This window comes from Hippocampus zosterae, chromosome 1, assembly GCF_025434085.1.
Source record: "Hippocampus zosterae strain Florida chromosome 1, ASM2543408v3, whole genome shotgun sequence".
In the NCBI taxonomy this organism is placed as follows: domain Eukaryota; kingdom Metazoa; phylum Chordata; class Actinopteri; order Syngnathiformes; family Syngnathidae; genus Hippocampus; species Hippocampus zosterae.
Window position 1 is genome coordinate 10,850,005 of NC_067451.1, and position 19,060 is coordinate 10,869,064.

At 43.4% G+C, this 19,060-nt stretch overlaps 2 protein-coding genes and 1 long non-coding RNA gene across 9 annotated transcripts in view; 2 read left to right on the forward strand and 1 right to left on the reverse strand.

Annotated features, from left to right (window-relative positions):
• LOC127593310 (uncharacterized) overlaps positions 1–8,451 on the forward strand; it is a 24,224-nt gene extending 15,773 nt beyond the window's left edge. For 4 of the 6 annotated variants that reach the window (XR_007960385.1, XR_007960393.1, XR_007960400.1 and 1 more), the window contains 2 exons: positions 5,127–5,278; positions 7,297–8,451. This is a non-coding gene — a long non-coding RNA (uncharacterized LOC127593310). Of the gene's footprint in view, positions 1–5,126; positions 5,279–5,976; positions 6,122–6,287; positions 6,451–7,296 lie in introns of those variants that run through there. The other 2 variants (XR_007960402.1, XR_007960406.1) reach the window with 2 other exon arrangements.
• slc9a6a (solute carrier family 9 member A6a) lies at positions 796–9,347 on the reverse strand. Its single transcript, XM_052046626.1, has 16 exons — positions 8,678–9,347; positions 8,184–8,383; positions 7,909–7,986; positions 7,733–7,809; positions 7,547–7,659; positions 7,333–7,438; positions 5,153–5,294; positions 4,144–4,249; positions 3,984–4,072; positions 3,785–3,898; positions 3,435–3,546; positions 3,147–3,300; positions 2,816–2,846; positions 2,641–2,726; positions 2,399–2,504; positions 796–2,034 (listed from the first exon to the last, which is right to left on the reverse strand). Exons 1-16 carry the CDS (start codon positions 9,018–9,020, stop codon positions 1,810–1,812), a joined length of 2,082 nt encoding a protein of 693 aa, XP_051902586.1. The 5' UTR covers positions 9,021–9,347; the 3' UTR covers positions 796–1,809.
• Positions 9,348–9,544: 197 nt separating this feature from the next.
• On the forward strand, positions 9,545–19,033 carry taf7 (TAF7 RNA polymerase II, TATA box binding protein (TBP)-associated factor). 2 transcript variants are annotated; one of them, XM_052049434.1, is made up of 12 exons: positions 9,545–9,779; positions 10,490–10,566; positions 10,650–10,728; positions 10,929–11,062; positions 11,747–11,867; positions 11,949–12,007; positions 12,375–12,510; positions 12,980–13,093; positions 13,839–14,024; positions 16,457–16,569; positions 17,090–17,149; positions 18,775–19,033. In XM_052049434.1, the coding sequence occupies exons 1-12, from the start codon at positions 9,761–9,763 to the stop codon at positions 18,817–18,819; spliced, it is 1,143 nt and encodes a 380-aa protein (XP_051905394.1). In that variant the 5' UTR covers positions 9,545–9,760; the 3' UTR covers positions 18,820–19,033. The 2 variants fall into 2 exon arrangements, with proteins under 2 accessions (XP_051905394.1, XP_051905470.1); XM_052049510.1 differs by having other exon boundaries at positions 12,438–12,510.
• Positions 19,034–19,060: the final 27 nt, after the last annotated feature.

Sequence of the window (19,060 nt, forward strand, 5' to 3'; positions counted from 1 at the left end):
GCTTACAGTACTGCTGCTATCTTGTCAGAAAGGCGGGAGGCCGTTTCAGCGTTTATTCAATTTCCAACCGGTGCGCTGAGTGGTCCACGTACGCGTACGCTCTTTGCCGTCAATAGAGAGACAAACTGTAGAACGACTGTCTTACTAGTGATGTTTTTCCGCTGCTGTATTGAAGGACATTTCTGCATCGTAGTTGAAAGATTAGGACACACTTGTAGAACGAACTCGTAGGGCAAGGGACACACTAGTAGAAGGACTAGAGTACCCTCATACTATAACAATGTATTTCTACTCGCCTTTTTCCCACAACTTCCTTTCGTTACTGTATATTTCTTCGCACTAGTAAAATGCCTACAATACAATCCACTAGTAGAACTGCAACAGCACACTACTAGAATGCCCTAATAGAACAACGAGGGCACACTAGTGTAACAATGAGAATGCACTTGTGGTACAAGTAGGGCACATCAATAGAATGACTAAAATGCACTGGTACAAGGATTAGGGCTCACTTTCGGAATGATGATGTTTCACTTCCCTCAAACTACGGTTTGATTTCTACACACTAATAAAACAATTGAAGGGCCCATTAGTAGAACCAAGAGGTGCACTCGTATGATGACAAATCAACAATGATGTTTTTTTTTTTTATACGAGTGGCTTCCACTCCTGTATGACATTTTTCGCACCGACAGAATGACACTTTAGTTAAACTACGTTACTACGTTAACAAAGCAAAACTGTTGGCTGTGCGCTACTATGGCAATTTTCCGCGGATATCCGCCGTTTTATTTCTTAAATTGATCATTTTTGTGAATCGTCTAAATGCGTTGAGAAAATTTTAGGGGGGGGGGGGGTGTCAGGTACCTTATCGTTGAGTTTCCACGAGCTCTCCCGATCAGTCTTTCCATCTTCCGATTGTAAACAGCCTGTGATTGGACGTGTATGATGTCTTACTTGTTGTGATTGGTCGCCCCGTTCAGGCCACACCCCTTTCCGTTTTTTTTCATCACTCGCCATTGCCATCCCTGTATGATAGCTAGAATTCTACATGATTACCACAAGTGCACAGTTTACCTCACGAGTAACATTTTTTAGAACACTATTATCACGTGTGATGTCCTGGGAGACCATTGATTTAATTTGACCACTTTTTAAATCCTGCAGTACCCCTAAAAGGCCACTAGGCGACTGTATCACTGTGCCCGCTCATCTCCATCATGTTTCCGTCAGGTCTCATGAAAGGGGTGAATAGTTAATTGTTGCAAATAACTTCTCTTCACATTTGTATGACATTTTAAATTCATTTTCTATAGTTTGAACTGAAGCCGATTGGTAGTTGTGCCGTGGTCGAATAAGCAATAGGCTTTTATATAGATTCAGAAAGTTGGTCATATTTCTGACATTTTCACTTCTGAATTATGAGCATCCAACATTTGCTATTAGTGCAGAGAAATATCATAGATTGTGCAGTAGATGGTGCCAAATCAATATTTAGACATGGTTCTGGCCTGAGTGCAAAAGTAGTGACGAAGCTGTGGTTCACTGTCATGGAAAAAAAAAACTCATCAATTATCAGAAAGACAAGTCTGACTGACAAGAGCGTACTCGTACATGGACTAGATGAGTACATGCACTAGTAAGATATGAAAGAAATGCTCAAACGGCTCGCCAAAGAGTACACATGCTGCGTGTCGCTACGATACGCCAACTGAAATGGACAAATAAATACATTACAGTGATGTTGGACGAGTCGGGCGACGTGACGAGGTAGCGGGAGAAGCAAGAAGGAAGGGGGTCGCGGCGCCCTCACAAGCGGCAGCGGGGCTCTGTGAAGGGCGGCTCAGAGTCATCCATGGGCAGCACCAGGCGCGTGCCCCGCATCACCAGTTCGTGGTCACCGTACGCCAGCTCCCTGTCAGGGTCGTCGGTGGCGGCGCCGTCGGTGCTGACGGTGATGTCGCCGTAGTTTAGGTTGACGTCGCCGTCGGTCAGGATAAGGTCGGAGTCGTCGTCCTTAATCTGACACTCGTTCTGGTGAGAGGCATGACTTGAATGTAACTCATTCACACAATACGTTGCGCTTGAGAGAATACGGTCAATCAACAGAATCAACAGATTACAAATTTTAAATAGTGTCAATTGTTTTTTTTTTAACCGCACCGCCGTATTTTGAGGGCGAGCCAAAACCATTTCAGCATACAGCAGAAATAGAAGAACTGCCGTGACAGTTCCAATACTTTCGGAGGGAGAGCAGTATCGATGGCGTTCCTCTCAAGACGGTTGCTACGCCCTGTGAGGCTAATGAATGTATCATCCAAAGTACTGCTTCTTGTTTTATAGTCTGTAAAATGAATCTTATCATGCTTCAAAATCCAACCAGTTAACGTGGCCTTACCTCGATGGCCTGCGGGCTGGTGAGGAAGTGAGCCAGGGGCCCGCAGCAAGCTGGTAGCGTGGCTGTGAGCGGGGGACCGCTGTGGGTCAGGATGGGCTTCAGGTAGCTGGGGGCTCCGGTCAAAGAACGCACATTTTACCAATGAAACATTTTCAATTCGGACCTGCAAGTCTACCCCATGCTGGCCGAGCCACAATTAAACCTCAAATCACAAAACAAACATACTAATTCTGCAAGGATACTTGTGATCAAAGTTGTACCAAATTCGGAAAAGCCAGGCACTTTCCTGTTTAGTGCTTCTTCGCTCGGAACCGTCGCTGATGCTCGTCTGTGCAAACGCAGTGAGTGTAAATATGCATCGTTGTATTTTTTACATTTTTCTTTTTTTTATAGTCATGACAGCAGGGCCGCACTCACAGAGTTGTCTTGGTCAGAGTCCACTCCAACCCTGTTCATGAAAAACAAAAGGAATTAAGCAAGTGTAATATGCATCTGAAAAACGGGATGCGTAGAACAATGAATTGGGAATAACAAAGCCAAAAAAAAAAACGTTTAAGGATGTATCTCGTGGTAGAAAGCCTTTTATGGAGAAATGTTTTGGTTCCAATCCAAATATGTACGCAAGGCAGAGGGCTAACTAAAGAGTTCAGTGATATTTCCAGTCCGAGGGACCAATGTATTTATGAGCTACGTCTCAATACTTTTGGATGCAAAACAATCGGAAAGGGAGTGTTTGTAAAGTCGGTACCGTATGCGCTGGCACGACAACATCTGCGTTGTGCCGCCGCCGCAGAACCACACGGTGAAGAAGACCACGAGCAGCGTGGTTGAGAACATCATCTGCCGCGCGTAGGTGGCCGTGTCCCGGATGGACAAGGCAAACGTCATGGCGCCCCGCAACCCTGTCGAGCAAAATGGGGACGCACATAAGTCACGACAAGGAAAAAAGTGGACAGAAGCGAGGGACTCGAGTCACTTCACTGGAGTCGGACTCAAGTCGGTGGTTTTAGGAGAGGCGCCCGAGAGCGTGACTGACCTGCGAACATCATCATGTGCTGGAAATTGGATCGGATCTTGTTGCGTCGGCCCAGATTGAGGAGGAAGGAGAGCGGGTAGATGTTGGCCGCTCTGCCCAGGAACACTGCCACCTAGGATGGACGTTGGTGAAGGAGGACTACCGGCCCAATTCAGTGAACAGCAGCGTATATTGTTTGTTTGTTTAGTTTTTTTTTGGGGGGGGGGGGGGGGGGGGGATTGATCCACCTCATGCTCAGGCCAAAGCCATGGTGAATTGCTTTGCTGCCATCTTGTGGCATCTGTCAGCACTTGCAACCCATTTTGGCAGATTTTCGCCCTGCATGACCTTTTCCTTCCCGAAAAGGATACGAAAGCGCCAACGATGAACATGGGGTTAAAGACATGGTTCTGGAAGGTGAAGAGGGCCAGACCCATGTAGGAAAAGATGAAGTTCTCCGCCAGGAAGTTCAACAACTCAAACAGCTGCAACACAACGCATCTATATTTACTACGTCCCCAACAAAAAACAACCCAACTGTCATTGTGGTTTTTTTCATTCGAGTCTGACTTGTTTGGTCCGCTCCTGGGACTCGGGAGACAGGTTGTTGAAGGTATAGTGCGCCTGAGTAATTCCACAGAACAATACCGCCACCACACCTGTGCCACAGCAAAATGGAGGTACCGTTAGAATGTGTCTGTGTGCGTATGTGTGTGTGTGTGAGAGAGACCTGTGAAGCCACACGCCTCAGCCAATAAGAAGGTGCTCCACGACATGAGGAAGAACAAGGCCGTCTCCAGCAGCTGGAAATCTCTCAACTTTGTGAACTTGGTCACGTGCGGGCGTTTGTCAAGGAGTATAACCGGGCAGAAAAAAAACAAACTACACAATACAATTGGAGAAAGCATTGATTTGGCGCCATATCACGGTGCCAAGGAACTACGTTGACGTGAGTAAAAGGAAGCTTCCTTTTGACCAGGGCGGGGTTGGCAACTCCGGTCGTAGAGAGCTGCAGTCCTGCAGCTGCTCATTTGAATGAGGTGTTTTGGAAGAGGGGAAACTTCGAAAACAAGGAGGACTCTCTTTGTCTCCCTTGAAATCAAAGTATTTCTTTGCCACCAACTTGGCGCCAGAAGAACTATTTTGGAGTGAAATCTGCATACCGAAATTGAAAAAACATTTTTGTTAAAGAAATAAAACACAAACAAACAAAACAATGAAAACTAACTGAAACTACAGCTCGTGTTCATACAACGAACTAAAAGTAACCCAATTAAAGTTACCTGAGCAATAATGTCCATTTTCATTTTTGTCAATATCATACATGACTGTTTTTCTTCACTTAACCAATACTCCATATGATTAAAAACAAAAAACTAAAACTAACACTAAAAGAAAAAACTAAAGTAAATCAAAGCCTTGTCAAAAGATAAAAACAAATGAAAAAAAGTTCTTGCTCTTAAAAACAGTGAATACAATTAAGTGAAAAAAATTCAAAACAAAACTAATTCTAATGAAAAATTAAAAACTATTAGAACTGAAGGATACAGACAAACTTAATTGGGCCTTCTGCCATCTGGTGGAAGAGCATTTAATTGTTCTCCATTATTTGTTGTAAGTTGTAACTTTTTGGAGCAATGAAGACAGACTGGATGATTTTCCACTGTACATCTAACGACAGTATCGCTCATGTCACACTTTTGTTTTTTTTAGGTCAACAGAATGATTGAAAAGGATATGAGCGCCGTGACGACGCCGGTGGCCACGCCGAGAGCGAAGGAGCCGCTGAAGATGCCGAGGAACATGCCGAAGGACTTGAACATGGCCACGACCTCGAACGTGTGGCTGTTGTCACCCTGCGGCTGGTAAGCCACAATGGACCTGCCGAAAACATCCACCAACCTCAAAAAAATTCCCATTGAGATGTAATTGGCTCAAGTGTAGCATGTCGCAAGGATACACATTAGATGTGCACCTCATAATCCAGGACAAGAGTGAATCAGAGATCTTACTTCCATTTCTTTGCAGGTTAAAAAAGGAAAAACAGAAATAAGAACCGTACAGTGTGTGTGTGTGTACGTGGGTGACAGTGTGCATGTGTGTTTCCTTGAGTGTGTGTGTGTTTAAGAGTGCGCATGTGACATAACATGTGCTTGTTGTATTGTGCATGAAGGTTTATACGTGTGTCTGTTTGCTGGAGTGTGTGTGCGTGTGTGTTGTAGGGTGTGCCGAGAGTGCGTGTTGGATTCTGTGTGTGTGTGTGTGTGTGTGTGTGTGTGTGTGTGTGTGTGTGTGTGTCACAGTGTGCACATGTTTGTTTCCTGGAGTGTGCGTGTTGGTTAGAGTGTGTGTTTGTGTGAATGTGTGTACGTGTGACACTGTGCACATGTGTCTGTTTCCTGGAGTGTGTGTGTTGGTTAGAGTGTGTGTGTTTGTTGCAGGGTGTGCCGAGAGTGTGTGCTGGATCCTCTCAATGTGTGAGTGTGTGCGAGTCGTTGGAGTAAGTGTCTGTGCATAATTACTGTAATTATGATTTGGCAACTGCGTTATATGTTTGTGATAGGCTACGACACATTGCGATTTCGGGCTACGTTGCCACCATCGGAATGAGGACCGGTGCGTGTTTTCAACTAAAAAGCAGAAACAGTCTGAACCATTCCAATCAAGTCGGGGCCCTGCATATCAAAATGATTGAGCAGTAAGACAAAGTAAGACTGGCTCAGCTTTTCCCTCCCGACCGGTGGCAACTGCAACCTTTCACGACGGGGCAGCACCTGACCTTCTAAGTTCCGCTGTAATTTTCTGCAATCAAATATTTTGCATTTAACGTGATGAACTTGGCGTGCATTTTTTTTCACTGAGTCTACTTTGCAGCGATGCTGGAGAAGTCAATTTTTGCATTCCCCACCTCTACACTCACTAAAGGACAAATCTCCAGCCGTTTGCTCTCTCGACATCTACGTGCAATAAATAATAACAGCGAAAAGCGATTTCTCGTTTTCCGACTCACTATATAAATAAAAGATTAAAAATAGCACACTCGACTGGTGATTTGTCTTTCTGGTCCCAAAATATTCCCGTCGCCACGTTGAACTGAGTGAAGCCGTTTACTGGCTCGCTCCGAGATTATTCGCAGAGATTATGCGAGCCTCTGCAGTGATTCTAGAATGCTTCTGTGGAAAGAATGCAGTCCCATGTCGGCAAGGATGGAATTATAGTGGAGGCTATAGGTGTCTAAACTACGGCCCGGGGGCAATTTGCGAGCTGTCATCCATTTTCAAGTGAACATATTTCCGTGGCATGTATATAAAATTTAAATTTGACACGGTCCGCAAGGCTAGTTCATAAAAAAGGCTGGAATTGGGCAGAGTGAAGAAATAAAATGTCACTGCTACTTATAAATGGGTTTACTGTAGAGCTTTTCAAGATATGCAAAGATACAAATAAACTATTTGCAAATAAAATAATGAAAATTTCTCTTCAAAACAGATAAATGATTAAATTTTAGTTCAGAATGTTTCTGAATATGGAGATGGGAAGTTTGGTCACTGTTCATTGCAGTAGTTCATCTAGTCCAGTGGAATACAGGATTGATGTGGTGCTCGCTTAGCTTTTGGAAATGATTCGGTTACGGGTTCGGTCAATGTTTTTCAAATTAAAAGCAGATGTTTGCAAAAGTCTTATTTTGATTAAACCACCAACATAATTCATCTGACTTCATATAGGTCTACGGAAATCAGAGAATAATTACTGTTCAGAGGCTGAAATTAAAGGATTTGAACAATTTGATGTGAAACAACGGCTCTAAACGATCCCAAAAATTATAGTTGATTATTTTGACAAGCGATTATTTGTCATTGATGTTGACTCCTCTCATCTTTAGAAACCGGAATGAGAAGACGAACGCAGGTGAACTCACGAGGAGAGGACGATGGCCACGGCGTCATTGAGCACGCTCTCGCCGAACAGCAGCGCGTACAAGTCGACGTCCACCTGAAGCTCGTTGAAGATGGCCAGAACGGTCACTATGGCAACGGAAGACACAAATCTATTTAGAAGCATCAGATGGGTATTTATAAAGGCTTCTATTTGGAGACAATGTCGTTTGAAAAGAAGCCAAAATGGAGACGCACCGGGGTCGGTGGCGGACACGATGGCGCCGAAGAACAGACAGTCCGTGAAGAAGAATTCGCCACCGAGTTGTCCCATATGCGTCATTAGCATCACACAGCCATACATCAACAACCTGGCAAAACCAAAAAACATGCTGATTATAAATCCCAACAGATATGTACAGGCATGACAAGTGACAATCTTACCCGATGACGAAACAGGAAACAACTGTCCCCATAAAGGCGTAGGCCAGGATGGAGCCCATATTCCGGAAAAAGTGTCTCTGCAAACAAGACAGACACACTGTCAAATGTGACTCTCCTTCAGCCCGAGTGCAAGTTGATGATGTCATCAAGAGGAGACCCAAAAATGATTTGTTCACCCGCTTCAGGCTGTAACCGGCGTGGAAGATAATGGGCGGCAGGAGGATGTTAAAGAAGACTTCAGGGTCAAACGTCACCTGAGTTACACACATGCAAGACAAAAGAACAATTTGGAGATGTGGTTCAGCATATGTCCTGAATGAGCTAAACAGTTTGAAGGTTCAATGACTTGAATCAGTCATGAAATGTGGAAGTACAAAGTTGGCTTCGCCCACACGTAAAATATTTCTTAATTTAGTGATTTTACTGTGAAACTATCGGCCCTTTTTCCCACCTTGCGCAGCATCTCGTTGTCCTGCACGTCGTCCACCTCGCTGGCGCTGATCTCACCCTTCAGCGTGTACTCGTAGAACTTTCCCTTGGAGTGGACGAGCAGCGTGGCGGGGCTAGCATTGACGTGGCAGCTCAATGTCACGTTGCTGACGTCGTGCGAGACGTGGATGCCGTAGCGCAGCACCACCCCCACCAGTAAACCTGGGCACCAGACAAGAAAAGGCACCATTTGTTTTGATTTGCAAATAAAATGTAATTCATTTAATGTATTATGTAGTGAATGGACTTGCTTGATTTATAGAGGTAGGAAATTTGTATGGGATGTTTGCACACTGAAACTGTTTACGTGCTGCTGTTTTGGTTAGCAAGAGAGTGCCACGTCTTTGACAGACACCCGCCATCCCCCAATGCCCACTTTTGCCATCCGGAAGTACACGTGACGGTGAAACGTTATTTACAAGGCTGTTCAAAACTAATCTATGGTTAGAGGCTCACCATAAATCATCGCCAATCCAGTTTCGTGCAAGAAGCGGAATCGGCGGTGTTTAAACAGCCAAATGGTCAGAATGGTGAGGGTGAGGAGCAGGATAAAGATGAGCAGGTCGGCGCTGTCCTGCCGATGGCTCTCCTCGGCCTTTTTCTCCGTGACGATATTCTCCATGGCACTGTCCTCCTCCTCCTGCTGTTGCTGTTGTAGTTGCTGATGCTCCTGAGGTGACGAGGATGCTCGGCACACGCACACGTACAGACACAGGCTCGCCGCCAGCAGTGGCAGCAAGCGCCGCCACCGCGTTCCTGTCCCCCCGCGGCCTGGGCCGATAGTCCACTTAAGCGACATGGCCGGATATTCGGCAGCTAAAACGCTGCGGCGTCGACGTTGCGGAATCCAAAACTTTGGCCAATATCTTACACGGACTAGAAGAGCAGGTAAATAACGACAGCAACAGAGGAATGGATTCTGACCCGGAAGTGAAAATTGTGTTTTTCCTGGACGTGTAAAGAGGCTTCAACTTAAAAGCTACACGGAAGAAGCTGCAAATTTAAATCACCAAAAGTAACATGATTAGTTTTATTGAACTGAAAGCAAAATTGAATCTTTATTTGGTATTTCATACAAATGTTACTCTGCATAATTTTTCTCACCAATAAATTCCGATTTTTTTTATTTTGAAGTCCCGTATTAATGTTGCTATTGTCATCGAAATAAAATTACAATATTGCGCAAATAAAGCACAAAAATACTTGAATAACAAAGAAGACTTGACGTCAAGGCGTTGGCGGGAATAATGTCATGTATTCGAACGATATTTTAATCTGTACCGCAGTGCTGAAGTAATTGTAGGTGTATTAAACTATTTCGTCTTCAAAAGAGAGGTTTATTGTGGAAGATATTCGCTTTTCCGAGGAGCACATGAATGCAGCATGAACTAGGTTGTTTCACTGACATGTTTCTGTTGGGCGAGTAAAGATGCACTTGTGGTTAATATACCCTCGACGTTATTTTGTATAGTTTTAACGCTTGGCTGGTAATCCCCGTTCTTCGCATTCCACGGTTTCGTGGAAATTACAAAAACGAACATGACATCGAAACAGAAAGGTACGTCCATTGCCCATCTCGTTTGGTTAGCTTGCTATGCTAACATTAGCTAGCTAGTTTCTATGTCAACATCATGAACAACAATACAAAAACAATACTTGTATTTGTAAGCGGAATCTCTGTAAAAAAAACATATACTGTACTGTATTATATTTTGTTTTAATACCTTTATTTGTGAGCGGAAGCTCTGTATGCCTTTCTGTATTTCTCGGCAAGGGTAATTTATTGGTATAGTACCATTCATACGCAGTGTTTTTAAAACGAAACGAAGTAAAGCTTAAAGGGTCGTATTTTCCACACCAATCGGGCTGGTGCTAACCAAGCCTTCTTGACTGAACCGATGAAGCCTTCTCGCATGAGAAACGAAAAACAACCAGAGCAGTCACGGTGCAATCGATTTAATGCCCAGAGAAAGAAGTGTCTGTGTTTTATGTTATGTGTTGTGTTTATTATTTTACCTTATGTTAACTGTTTTGTAAAGCGCTTTGTTACAGCTGCCGCTGTTGTGAAAGCGCTATATAAATCAGCATGTATTGTATTGTATTGTATTGTAAGTGACGTGATGAATGAGAATATGCACAGGAATGAAACAAAGTAAACGTAACCAATAAACCAATAAAGTGAAATGAAATGAAAATATGACAAGATAACATTGTGTGTCGTGGTTATGAGCATGCTACAAGTTAACGTGACATTCTTTTTGGCTCCAGCTGGTAAAGTTGGCTCCAAAAGTAAGGAAGATGCTCCCTACGAGTTGGAGAATCAGTTCGTCCTCCGGCTGCCAACAGTAAGCATCTGCAGGTTTTTATTTCCTTCATCTGTAAAATGAAAAGTGATCAATTTCTACCCCCCCCCCTTTTTTTTTGCAAGGAGTATGCATCTACCGTGAGGAGGATTGCCCAGTCTAGTAGTATGAATATGAAGGACAGACTCACCATTGAGTTGCACCGTGAGTCACCTCTTTGTGTGGGATCTGAACATTTTAGAAGCGAGTCTTTTTTCAGTGAAAATTGAATGCCAACTATTTGTGCTACTTGAATATACAGTATGTGGTGTTCCAACTTCTGCTATTAGTCCATGACATCATCAGATGGACATCAGATGGATGCTCAGACATGTTTTTGTTTGTTTGTTTTTATTAATTCACAGCTGACGGTCGCCATGGCATCGTGAGAGTAGACCGTGTCCCTCTGGCCTGCAAACTCGTGGACCTGCCTTGCATCATTGAGTCTCTCAAAACAGTGGACAAGAAGACTTTTTATAAGACAGCTGATGTCTGCCAGGTAGAGCAAGACCAAAGTACAGTATTGTCTCGAGGAATAGAAATCCCTCCCTTTTCATTCTGTAAGGTGGTTTAGTCATGAAATACGATGCCTGACTTGTTTGCGGAGAGCGTAGGTGCGAATGGCTGTTTGTCTCTATGTGTGCCCGGCTGGCGACCAGTTCAGGGTGTAGTCTGCCTTTTGCCCAAAGTCAGCTGGGACAGGCTCCCTGCGACTCTGCATCAACAGTGTGGAAAATTACGTGACGGATGACAGAAAAAGAGAAATAAGAACAAGAGCCAAAAGTGCAAAAACAATGACAACATTACAGCAACATGTGACAATAACTTAGATTTTTAACGTGTGACGGGAAAGGAGTGTGGTGATGCACGTGACTTAGCGTGGGTCGTGTATCAAACAACATTTTGCGGAACCAATTCACAGTAAAAGGTTACATTACAAGAAAACCATATTTTTCCAACATAATTCGTTACGTGATATCAAGTCCATTGATATAAAAATAAATCAATGGATTTCATCATTTCAACACAATTTTCACGATATGCGAATTGCACCTTTTATTCTGTAAAAATTGCCCTCATTTGCAATAAAAAAAATTAGGGCTTATTCTTTGCACTGCTTGCTTGTGTGTATTGCCAATTATTTCTAACCGAAATATGTCATGTACTCACTTTGTGTGGTTAGATGCTAGTGTGTACACTAGATGGAGACCTCTACCCTCCTTTAGAGGAGCCAACGGGCACCGATCCCAAGACCAAGAAGAAGGACAAAGACAAGGACAAGAAATTTATTTGGAACCACGGCAGTAAGAAGACAAACGCGGACACGTGGACATGCGTCACACGATCATCTTCGCCGCACTAATCACCTTGTTTTGCACCCGCAGTCACTTGTCCCCTCAAGAACACGCGCAAGAGAAGATTTCGCAAGACTGCCAAAAAAAAGGTTTGCACATCACTTTTTTTTCTTCTCCCTTTTGCCTTCCCAGCTCTCATTAGTCTCTTTTTGCATCCGTCTCCTCCTTTGGCTCTTACCCAAGCAGACGTTTACATTTCTTATAACAGCACCTCTATTGAACCTTAGATTTACATATAAATAAAGCCTTTCCATCTTGGTTTGTCTCGAAGGCAAAGCAACCAAAAAGCAATTTTACCGGCGCTTCTTTTCAAAGTGAAGGCACGCATGCCCGAGCGCTACACTTCAACTTCGTCTTTTGAATCAATCTTCCCGAAGGTGCAGAGTTGAGTCTCATCGATTTGGCTGCCTTCTTTTTTTTTTCTAATCGCTAATGTTGTTACTGGCACGTGGCCAGGTGCTTGAACCCGCACGCCATCTCTCTCTTTCTCTCTCTCCCTCTCTCCCCATCTCCTCGCAGTACATCGAATCGCCCGACGTGGAAAAGGAGGTGAAGCGGCTGCTGAGCACAGATGCCGACGCTGTCAGCGTTCGTATCCTTTCTCCCCAAACGCTCGTCTGTCACAGCACGCAACAAGGAAGAAACTGCTTTCGTGCCATGACCCGCAGCGTCTCGTCTTAGCTGACATGAGGCCATACAATGCTAAACAAAACAGGTCATGTGAGCAGGTAATTCTAAAAATGTGAAACCGCAGGGGTGGCCTAGCCTTCTCCCTGTTTCCGGTTGAGTTCTCTAGGGACCATAATAGCCCGCCATTTTTATATTAACCACCACAGGTCTGCTTATAAGATTACGAAGTCTAGGGTAGGGGTGCCCGCATTTATTCAGCATGTGAGCTAATGCTCCTTGCGAGTGTTTTCATTTTGGTTTGAGCACACGCATGGGGCGAATAATTAAACTCCACACAAGAAGGCCACAGCTGAGATTCAAACTAGGTTGATTTGTTTTTTTGGGGTGGGATTCACAAACTGGGCGCGTTGACCTTGACCTGTGATGATCAGGATGGGAAGTCATAGCAGAGGACGACATGAAGGACGGAGACCAGCACGGCTCTCTTGCCAACCTGGACTCGTCACCTGGCACGTCAGGACACAAGATGGGTCACGGATCCTCAAGTAAGTCTATCTACACCCAACAACTTGGCTAAAATGGAAGGATTCTTGCTTCAGAAGTCCAAACTTAGTTTACAACTTGGAAAGTAAAACTACATTTTGGGGAAAATGAGCCTCAAAAGTCATTTGCATTAAATCTTTTGGAACAATTTTTATTTAGTTTTTTTTTTTTTAGTACAGTACATTGTAGTTGATTATTCAAGTACTGTACAGTAAAAAAATGCTATATATAAGCGCAATGCAAAAGTTCTAACTGCTTACTGTTATAGTGGCTTGCACTATTTTAAAATAAATTTTATTTTTTGAAACAAATAAATGTCACACAGCAGGCGAACATTTATTTATTTGTTTAGCTAGCTAGCTATAGCTTGGTGGCACACAAGAAAGCCAAAGCTGAGATTCAAACCAGCTAGCTAGCACAAATTTAGAGTTACACTCCAATTTTGTTTTGTCCAAATTGGAAGAATCACCTTTTGTGCCATGGCTGCATTTGCAACATAAAATGGCAATAATGCCTTTCTATTCTATTCATTTTGATTTGAGTCGATATTTTGTTCCACTTTGGAGCTTCCGCTATAGTTCAAGCAGCCCAGCAGGTAGAAAGTCCCTGCTCATTGACGACTGTTATTCGCTTAAAACATTTCGATATGATGGCTCGGTTAATAATAACCTTCACAACAGCTGCCGTGGTTGCAATGTGTCGGTATCCAGTCGGAGTTAACGCGCGATAACTCTTTACGCCGGCCAGCCCAGCGTGACGAACTGCGGGAGATGTTTAACGACATCAGCAGCTCCAGCGAGGACGAGGAGGACGACGGGGACCGCCACGAGGACGAGGACCTGAACATCGTGGACACGGAGGACGACCTGGTCCAAGACAAGCTGGATGAGTCCGACCCTGCCCAACGAGAGTCGGACACAAACAACCAAATAGGTGAGAGAGGACAGAAGACTGCACTGGGTGTCTTGACCAAGGCATCCTCTTTACATTTTAAGTCCAGGGAAGCCCCTATGGGGGACACATTTTTTTAATTCGAAGAGCAATGAAACTTAACAACCGAAGTGTATCTCGAAGTGCCACAGGAATTGACATTTTCTTTTGACTCAAAAAGCCATCTTCAGATATTTTATTCATTTAGTCGTGTTAAGAGGTTTGTCTTTTTTCCAAGAACATTTTGAATTTGCAATAAGTGTTGTCATGTTGTGATATTAACCCTTTCTTGCACCGTATATCCCGATAATATGAGAAACTGTCCACTGGAGTAACCGCTGTCTCTGAAACGGTTAAAGTCAAATTTTAAGCGAGGGTAGAAAAGTCATTTTGACCCCCCCCCCCCCCCCCCCCCCCAAAAAAGGACTTCCTGTAATACACTTGTTGTTCCAAATGTGCCTTTTTCTCTCCTGGAGGAATGTTGGATTTGTGTGATTTGTCTCAATCGTATCAGACCCCAAAGTTGAGATGGGAAGGAGTAACCAGTTTATTAGTTTGTGCGGTATTAGATTTTTGAGGGGGGTGGTGGGAGCTGTCATGTTGCGATAAAAAGTCATATTTGGAATGTTTGTTGTGAGCGGAAAGTCTGAATCTGTAAATGAACAAAAGATGTTACTGTGTCAAGATGAGACTTAGTCATCTTGAGAAACGAGTTGCATTTTTTCAAGTGGTAATATAATGACCAACTTTTTACAAAAGGATACACTGATGGTTTAAATTCTTTGAAATGTTATGCCTTTATTCTGGTAAAAGACATTCTTGAGGGGAAAAAAAATCCACTTGTTCTTCAGAAAAAGGGATTTTTATTTGTTACCCCCTGCTGTAGTAAGACCACTTTAGTTTTTCACCAACTCTTTCGGTGATGCCCAATGTTTGTGATCAATGATACGTCATCATCCGATCTGATCTTTTAGTTGGACCAAAGCTAATGCAAGGATGAGGAAGTTGGAGAACCATAGGTCTAGACTTCTTGAAGCCCAGTGTTCTAGGTCTCTCTCACACACACACACACACGCGCACACACACACACACACACACGGAAATGTGTAGGCCGACGTTCACTCGAATGAAGTGCTTCACAGAGAAGCAGCGCTGACATGCGTTGCAACGTAGGCAGCTGCCTGGACTTTTTCATCTCCATTTGACGGAGCTGTCACCCCGCAATATTAGCCGCCTGCTATGCCTCAGAAGTCCTCTTTGGACAATCAAGTCCAAGTCCAGCTGGTCTGCTCTTGCCCCCCAACAACTGCAAAGTTGGCTAGTAAAAATCATTCAATCAAAGTGATGATCCAAGAGTACATTTTACTTTTCCTGAGGAAAAAAAAAGGTCATCTCATTGGACTAATTTGGACTGGACAAAGAAAAAAGGTTACTTTACAAAGGGAAACCTTTTAAATTTGACATGTATTCAATTATAACCCTTCCGGGGACAGTGGTCAATACCGTGGACGGCTTCTCGTGGTACCATTACTGGTGTGTGACAGGGTTAAAACGACATGCACGAATGCGCCGCTTTGTTAAGATTAAGATTGTTGTAGATGTTCTCGGTTTATGTTTGAAATACAACGAGATATTCAACCTTTAATGGGATTGTGTGTAACGACGATAGACGCGTAGCCTCTTTTGTTTTCTTTGTGTTCACATCATTCCTATTTAGTGATATTCGATCCCGACAGAGAGGTTTGTGTGGGAGTTTACACAACCGTTCAATTCTGATCGGGGTTTTTTGTTTTTCCTCCCCTCTTCCATCTTTTTTTCTTCTTTGTTTTTCCCTTTTACGAGCCACTCTAACACTCTGGAGGAAAAAGTCGCAAGGGGAAATAAATTGCCTCCAATTATTGCAAGGGGAGCCACAGTTGAGAGTTGAGGCGAGGGAGCAGGCCGTCGTTTTAGTGTAATTATCAACCGCTCTGTGTGCAGTCCTGACCAGGCTCATTTAGTTTTCCTCTGAGTGCTTTTGTGCACTACCTCACGTCCTTTTTTTAAAATACATCATCATTCTTTTCACTTTCCCCACAAGAGCACATTCTTGTATAAATTACCGTATTTTCCGCACCATAAGGCGCACCGGAAAAGCATTCATTTTTCTCAAAAGCCGACATTGCGCCTCATAATCCGATGCGCCTTATCAATATTCTGATTCCTTGGACGGAGTATTTTAAATGTACTGTAAAGCGCTTTGTGACTGCTGCAGCGGTTGTGATAGCTCGATATAAATAAAAGCTGCATTGCATTGTATTGTATTCCCTTTAGCATAGCGCCATCTAGTGGATGCATAACGCAACCGCAACCACTATTGTATCTTCCATTCTATGCGCCTTAGCATGCGTTTTTTGTCTTGACTAAAACCTTCTCCTGGTGTTTGTTGGTCACAGTGATGGAGTACCAAGTACAAATCAGTGGCGTCAAATCCAAGCTTCAGGAAACGCGAGCCCGCAAGAAACAACAGGAGGAGCTGATCATGAAAGTGGAAAACCAGGCCCTGAAAGTGAGCGAGCACGCACGCACAAACTTGATGAGATTGAAGTTGTAATCATGCAGGCGTACATTTTTGTTAGTTATTTTTTTGTCATTATTATTATTTTTAAATAAAAGTCCATTCGTCTAAATCATGTTGTAATCTTACAAGAAATGACAGAAAAGTCATCATTTAAAAGGGAAAATAATATTGGAAAAAAAAGAATTTTGAATTGTTATTTTGGGGGAAATAATTGTAAACAGGGACAGATTGTGTTGAAGCTGACGGCTGAGCTGGCGGTACAGCGAGCAGACACGGCTGCCATTTAGCGCTCCCGCTGTCCTCCTTTATGGGCTGGGTGGGGGGGGGAAGACGCAGTCTGTGGTCGTTAACATCACAGTCGCCACGCAAAAAGGTCAGCCGTGTCTGACTGACATTCCGGGTGGCCTTTCTGTCGCAGCGAAGATAGTTGCACGCATTTGAAGCCATCACAATTCAAGGAGGTGCGAGAAGGCAATGTCACACGAATGTCCCATCTCTCTTCTCCCAGAACCGATTCCAAGCGTGTTTGGACGAGATCATTCAGCAGGAGGAGCGCGAAATGGAGCAGGTAAGATGTCTGCGCAATCAAATGCCATCTGGCGTTTCCCCCTCAGTGCCAAGAAACTGTGTTGATGTGAGTTGGATAGTCCTTTGCTGCCATCCTGTGGCATCTGCAGGCATTTTTAGGCTTTCATGGGGAGCATCACTCAAGGGTTTTTCACATCAATGCTTCGGTCAAGGAATCGTTGAGTTGTTGAGCAATAACAAAACCACAGATATTTATAAGTTTATGCTTTTCAACGTGTTTGCCTTTCAAGATCCGCAAAATATTGAAGCAAACCTACCAAAAAAAAAAGTCTTGAACCAGGAGAAAAAAAAAACCTCTTTCTGTTCTGTTGTAATCAACATCTTTGCATATTTTTTAGTAAAACGCCAGTTTCTGACTAAAAAGCGCAGAAAACAAGCCGGGTGGCGATTTAGCAAATATGTTTTTTGCTTTTGTGAACCTCCCAACTAAAAATTTTAAAACACAACAGAGAAAACTCAGATAATTTCTTGATAAATCGCTGGCGAACTGCAAGGCTCGATTTCAATGTTGCCATCTTATTTTCTCATCATCTTCTCTAACGATCGTGACACACTTTCTACGACCGACTGGCACCTGCGCTCATTTATATCACTTGTATTCTTTGGCATTCGACTCAGCATGACTTAGGTTTGTTCTTGGTTTTAGTGTTTGGTGCTTTCTACCGCCTTTATTACCGATTTGTCTTACTGTTTATTGTGCATGTTAAATTGCTCCATGTACACCACTTTATATGCAGCGATGGCTGTTTGAAAGTGCTCTATAAATACTCATACCTGTCAACTTTTCGGAGCGTCAACCTGTATAAACTACAAAAAAATCCTTATAAAGAGCCAAAAATCCTTATATCATACCAAAGCATTTTATGTCAAAATAACGGCAGAAAAAAACCCCACGAAATGTTCAATTATATTAATTGTAGATCTCCATAATACAATGTCTGGTTAATGTCTAATCATCATTCTACTTAGTGGCATTACTGTGTTCAGAGTTGTATTCCTGCGTTTTTTCACCAACTCCAAATCATTTGGAGTTGGTGAAAAAAAACCAAGCAAATTTTCATAATCCGTATGATTTGTGCAATACAGCCATATATGTAAGATTCACCACAAAATCCGTATGAACTATGGCTAAACCATATGAGTTGACAGGTATAAATATTGTTGACTTGACGTACACATAGTCCGTTTGAGTCTTTGCTGCCTAAACTTCCAACTTGTTGGCATTTCTGTCCCTCTTAACCCATGTGACAAACTGAGATTCACCACCTAATTGTGATCATCTCCTCAAATCTGTGGCGGTCAGAGCGCCAGCCACGATTTGTTTGTCGTCCGTTTAACAAACTTGATATTTGCAGGAGAAAAAAAACGGGCGAGAACGGCCTCCTTGAGAATCAGTTCCACACGGAGGGAAAAAAAACAACAGAAAATTGGTGAACAAGTGAATAGTGAAACACTCGTAGACTGTAACCTGCTTCTGGGCTACGAGCTCATTGGGCAACATTTCAGAAATGTCATTTTTACTCAATTATGTCTTTGGTTCCGCATGATGAAAACTTGTGCATCCGTGGCACTGAGCCTCTCCTGCTCGTCCTGCTTTTTCAACAGCTGGCCTCGCTCCAGGAGCAGCTGGACTCGCTGATTGAGAAGTAAACACCAGGGGGCGCCCTCAGCACCACAGGAAAAGCGAATGATGAAGAAAAGGAGGAGGAGGAGGAGGAGGACGTGAGCCTTGACAGACTTGCTGTGTCATTCCTTTTTAGTTAGGTATTTTTACACAGATCGCAGAGAGGGCGCCGATTTGCATATCGGTTCAGATCACGTTGTTTGTAGCCGTGTCAGTAAAGTGTTTTATTTCAATATAGAATGATGTGTCTTCCTGTGTTTTTATTTT

Coding starts and splice junctions, on each gene's coding strand:
- slc9a6a (XM_052046626.1), bottom strand. CDS start 9,020: ATGTCGCTTAAGTGGACTATCGGCCCAGGCCGCGGGGGGACAGGAACG. Junction 5,295..7,332: donor GTGGCCATCGTCCTCTCCTC/GTGAGTTCACCT, acceptor TGTTTTCGGCAG/GTCCATTGTGGCTTACCAGC. Junction 4,250..5,152: donor CCGGCGTCGTCACGGCGCTC/ATATCCTTTTCA, acceptor AAACGCCCGCAC/GTGACCAAGTTCACAAAGTT.
- taf7 (XM_052049434.1), top strand. Junction 10,567..10,649: donor TCGTCCTCCGGCTGCCAACA/GTAAGCATCTGC, acceptor TTTTTTTGCAAG/GAGTATGCATCTACCGTGAG. Junction 10,729..10,928: donor ACTCACCATTGAGTTGCACC/GTGAGTCACCTC, acceptor ATTAATTCACAG/CTGACGGTCGCCATGGCATC.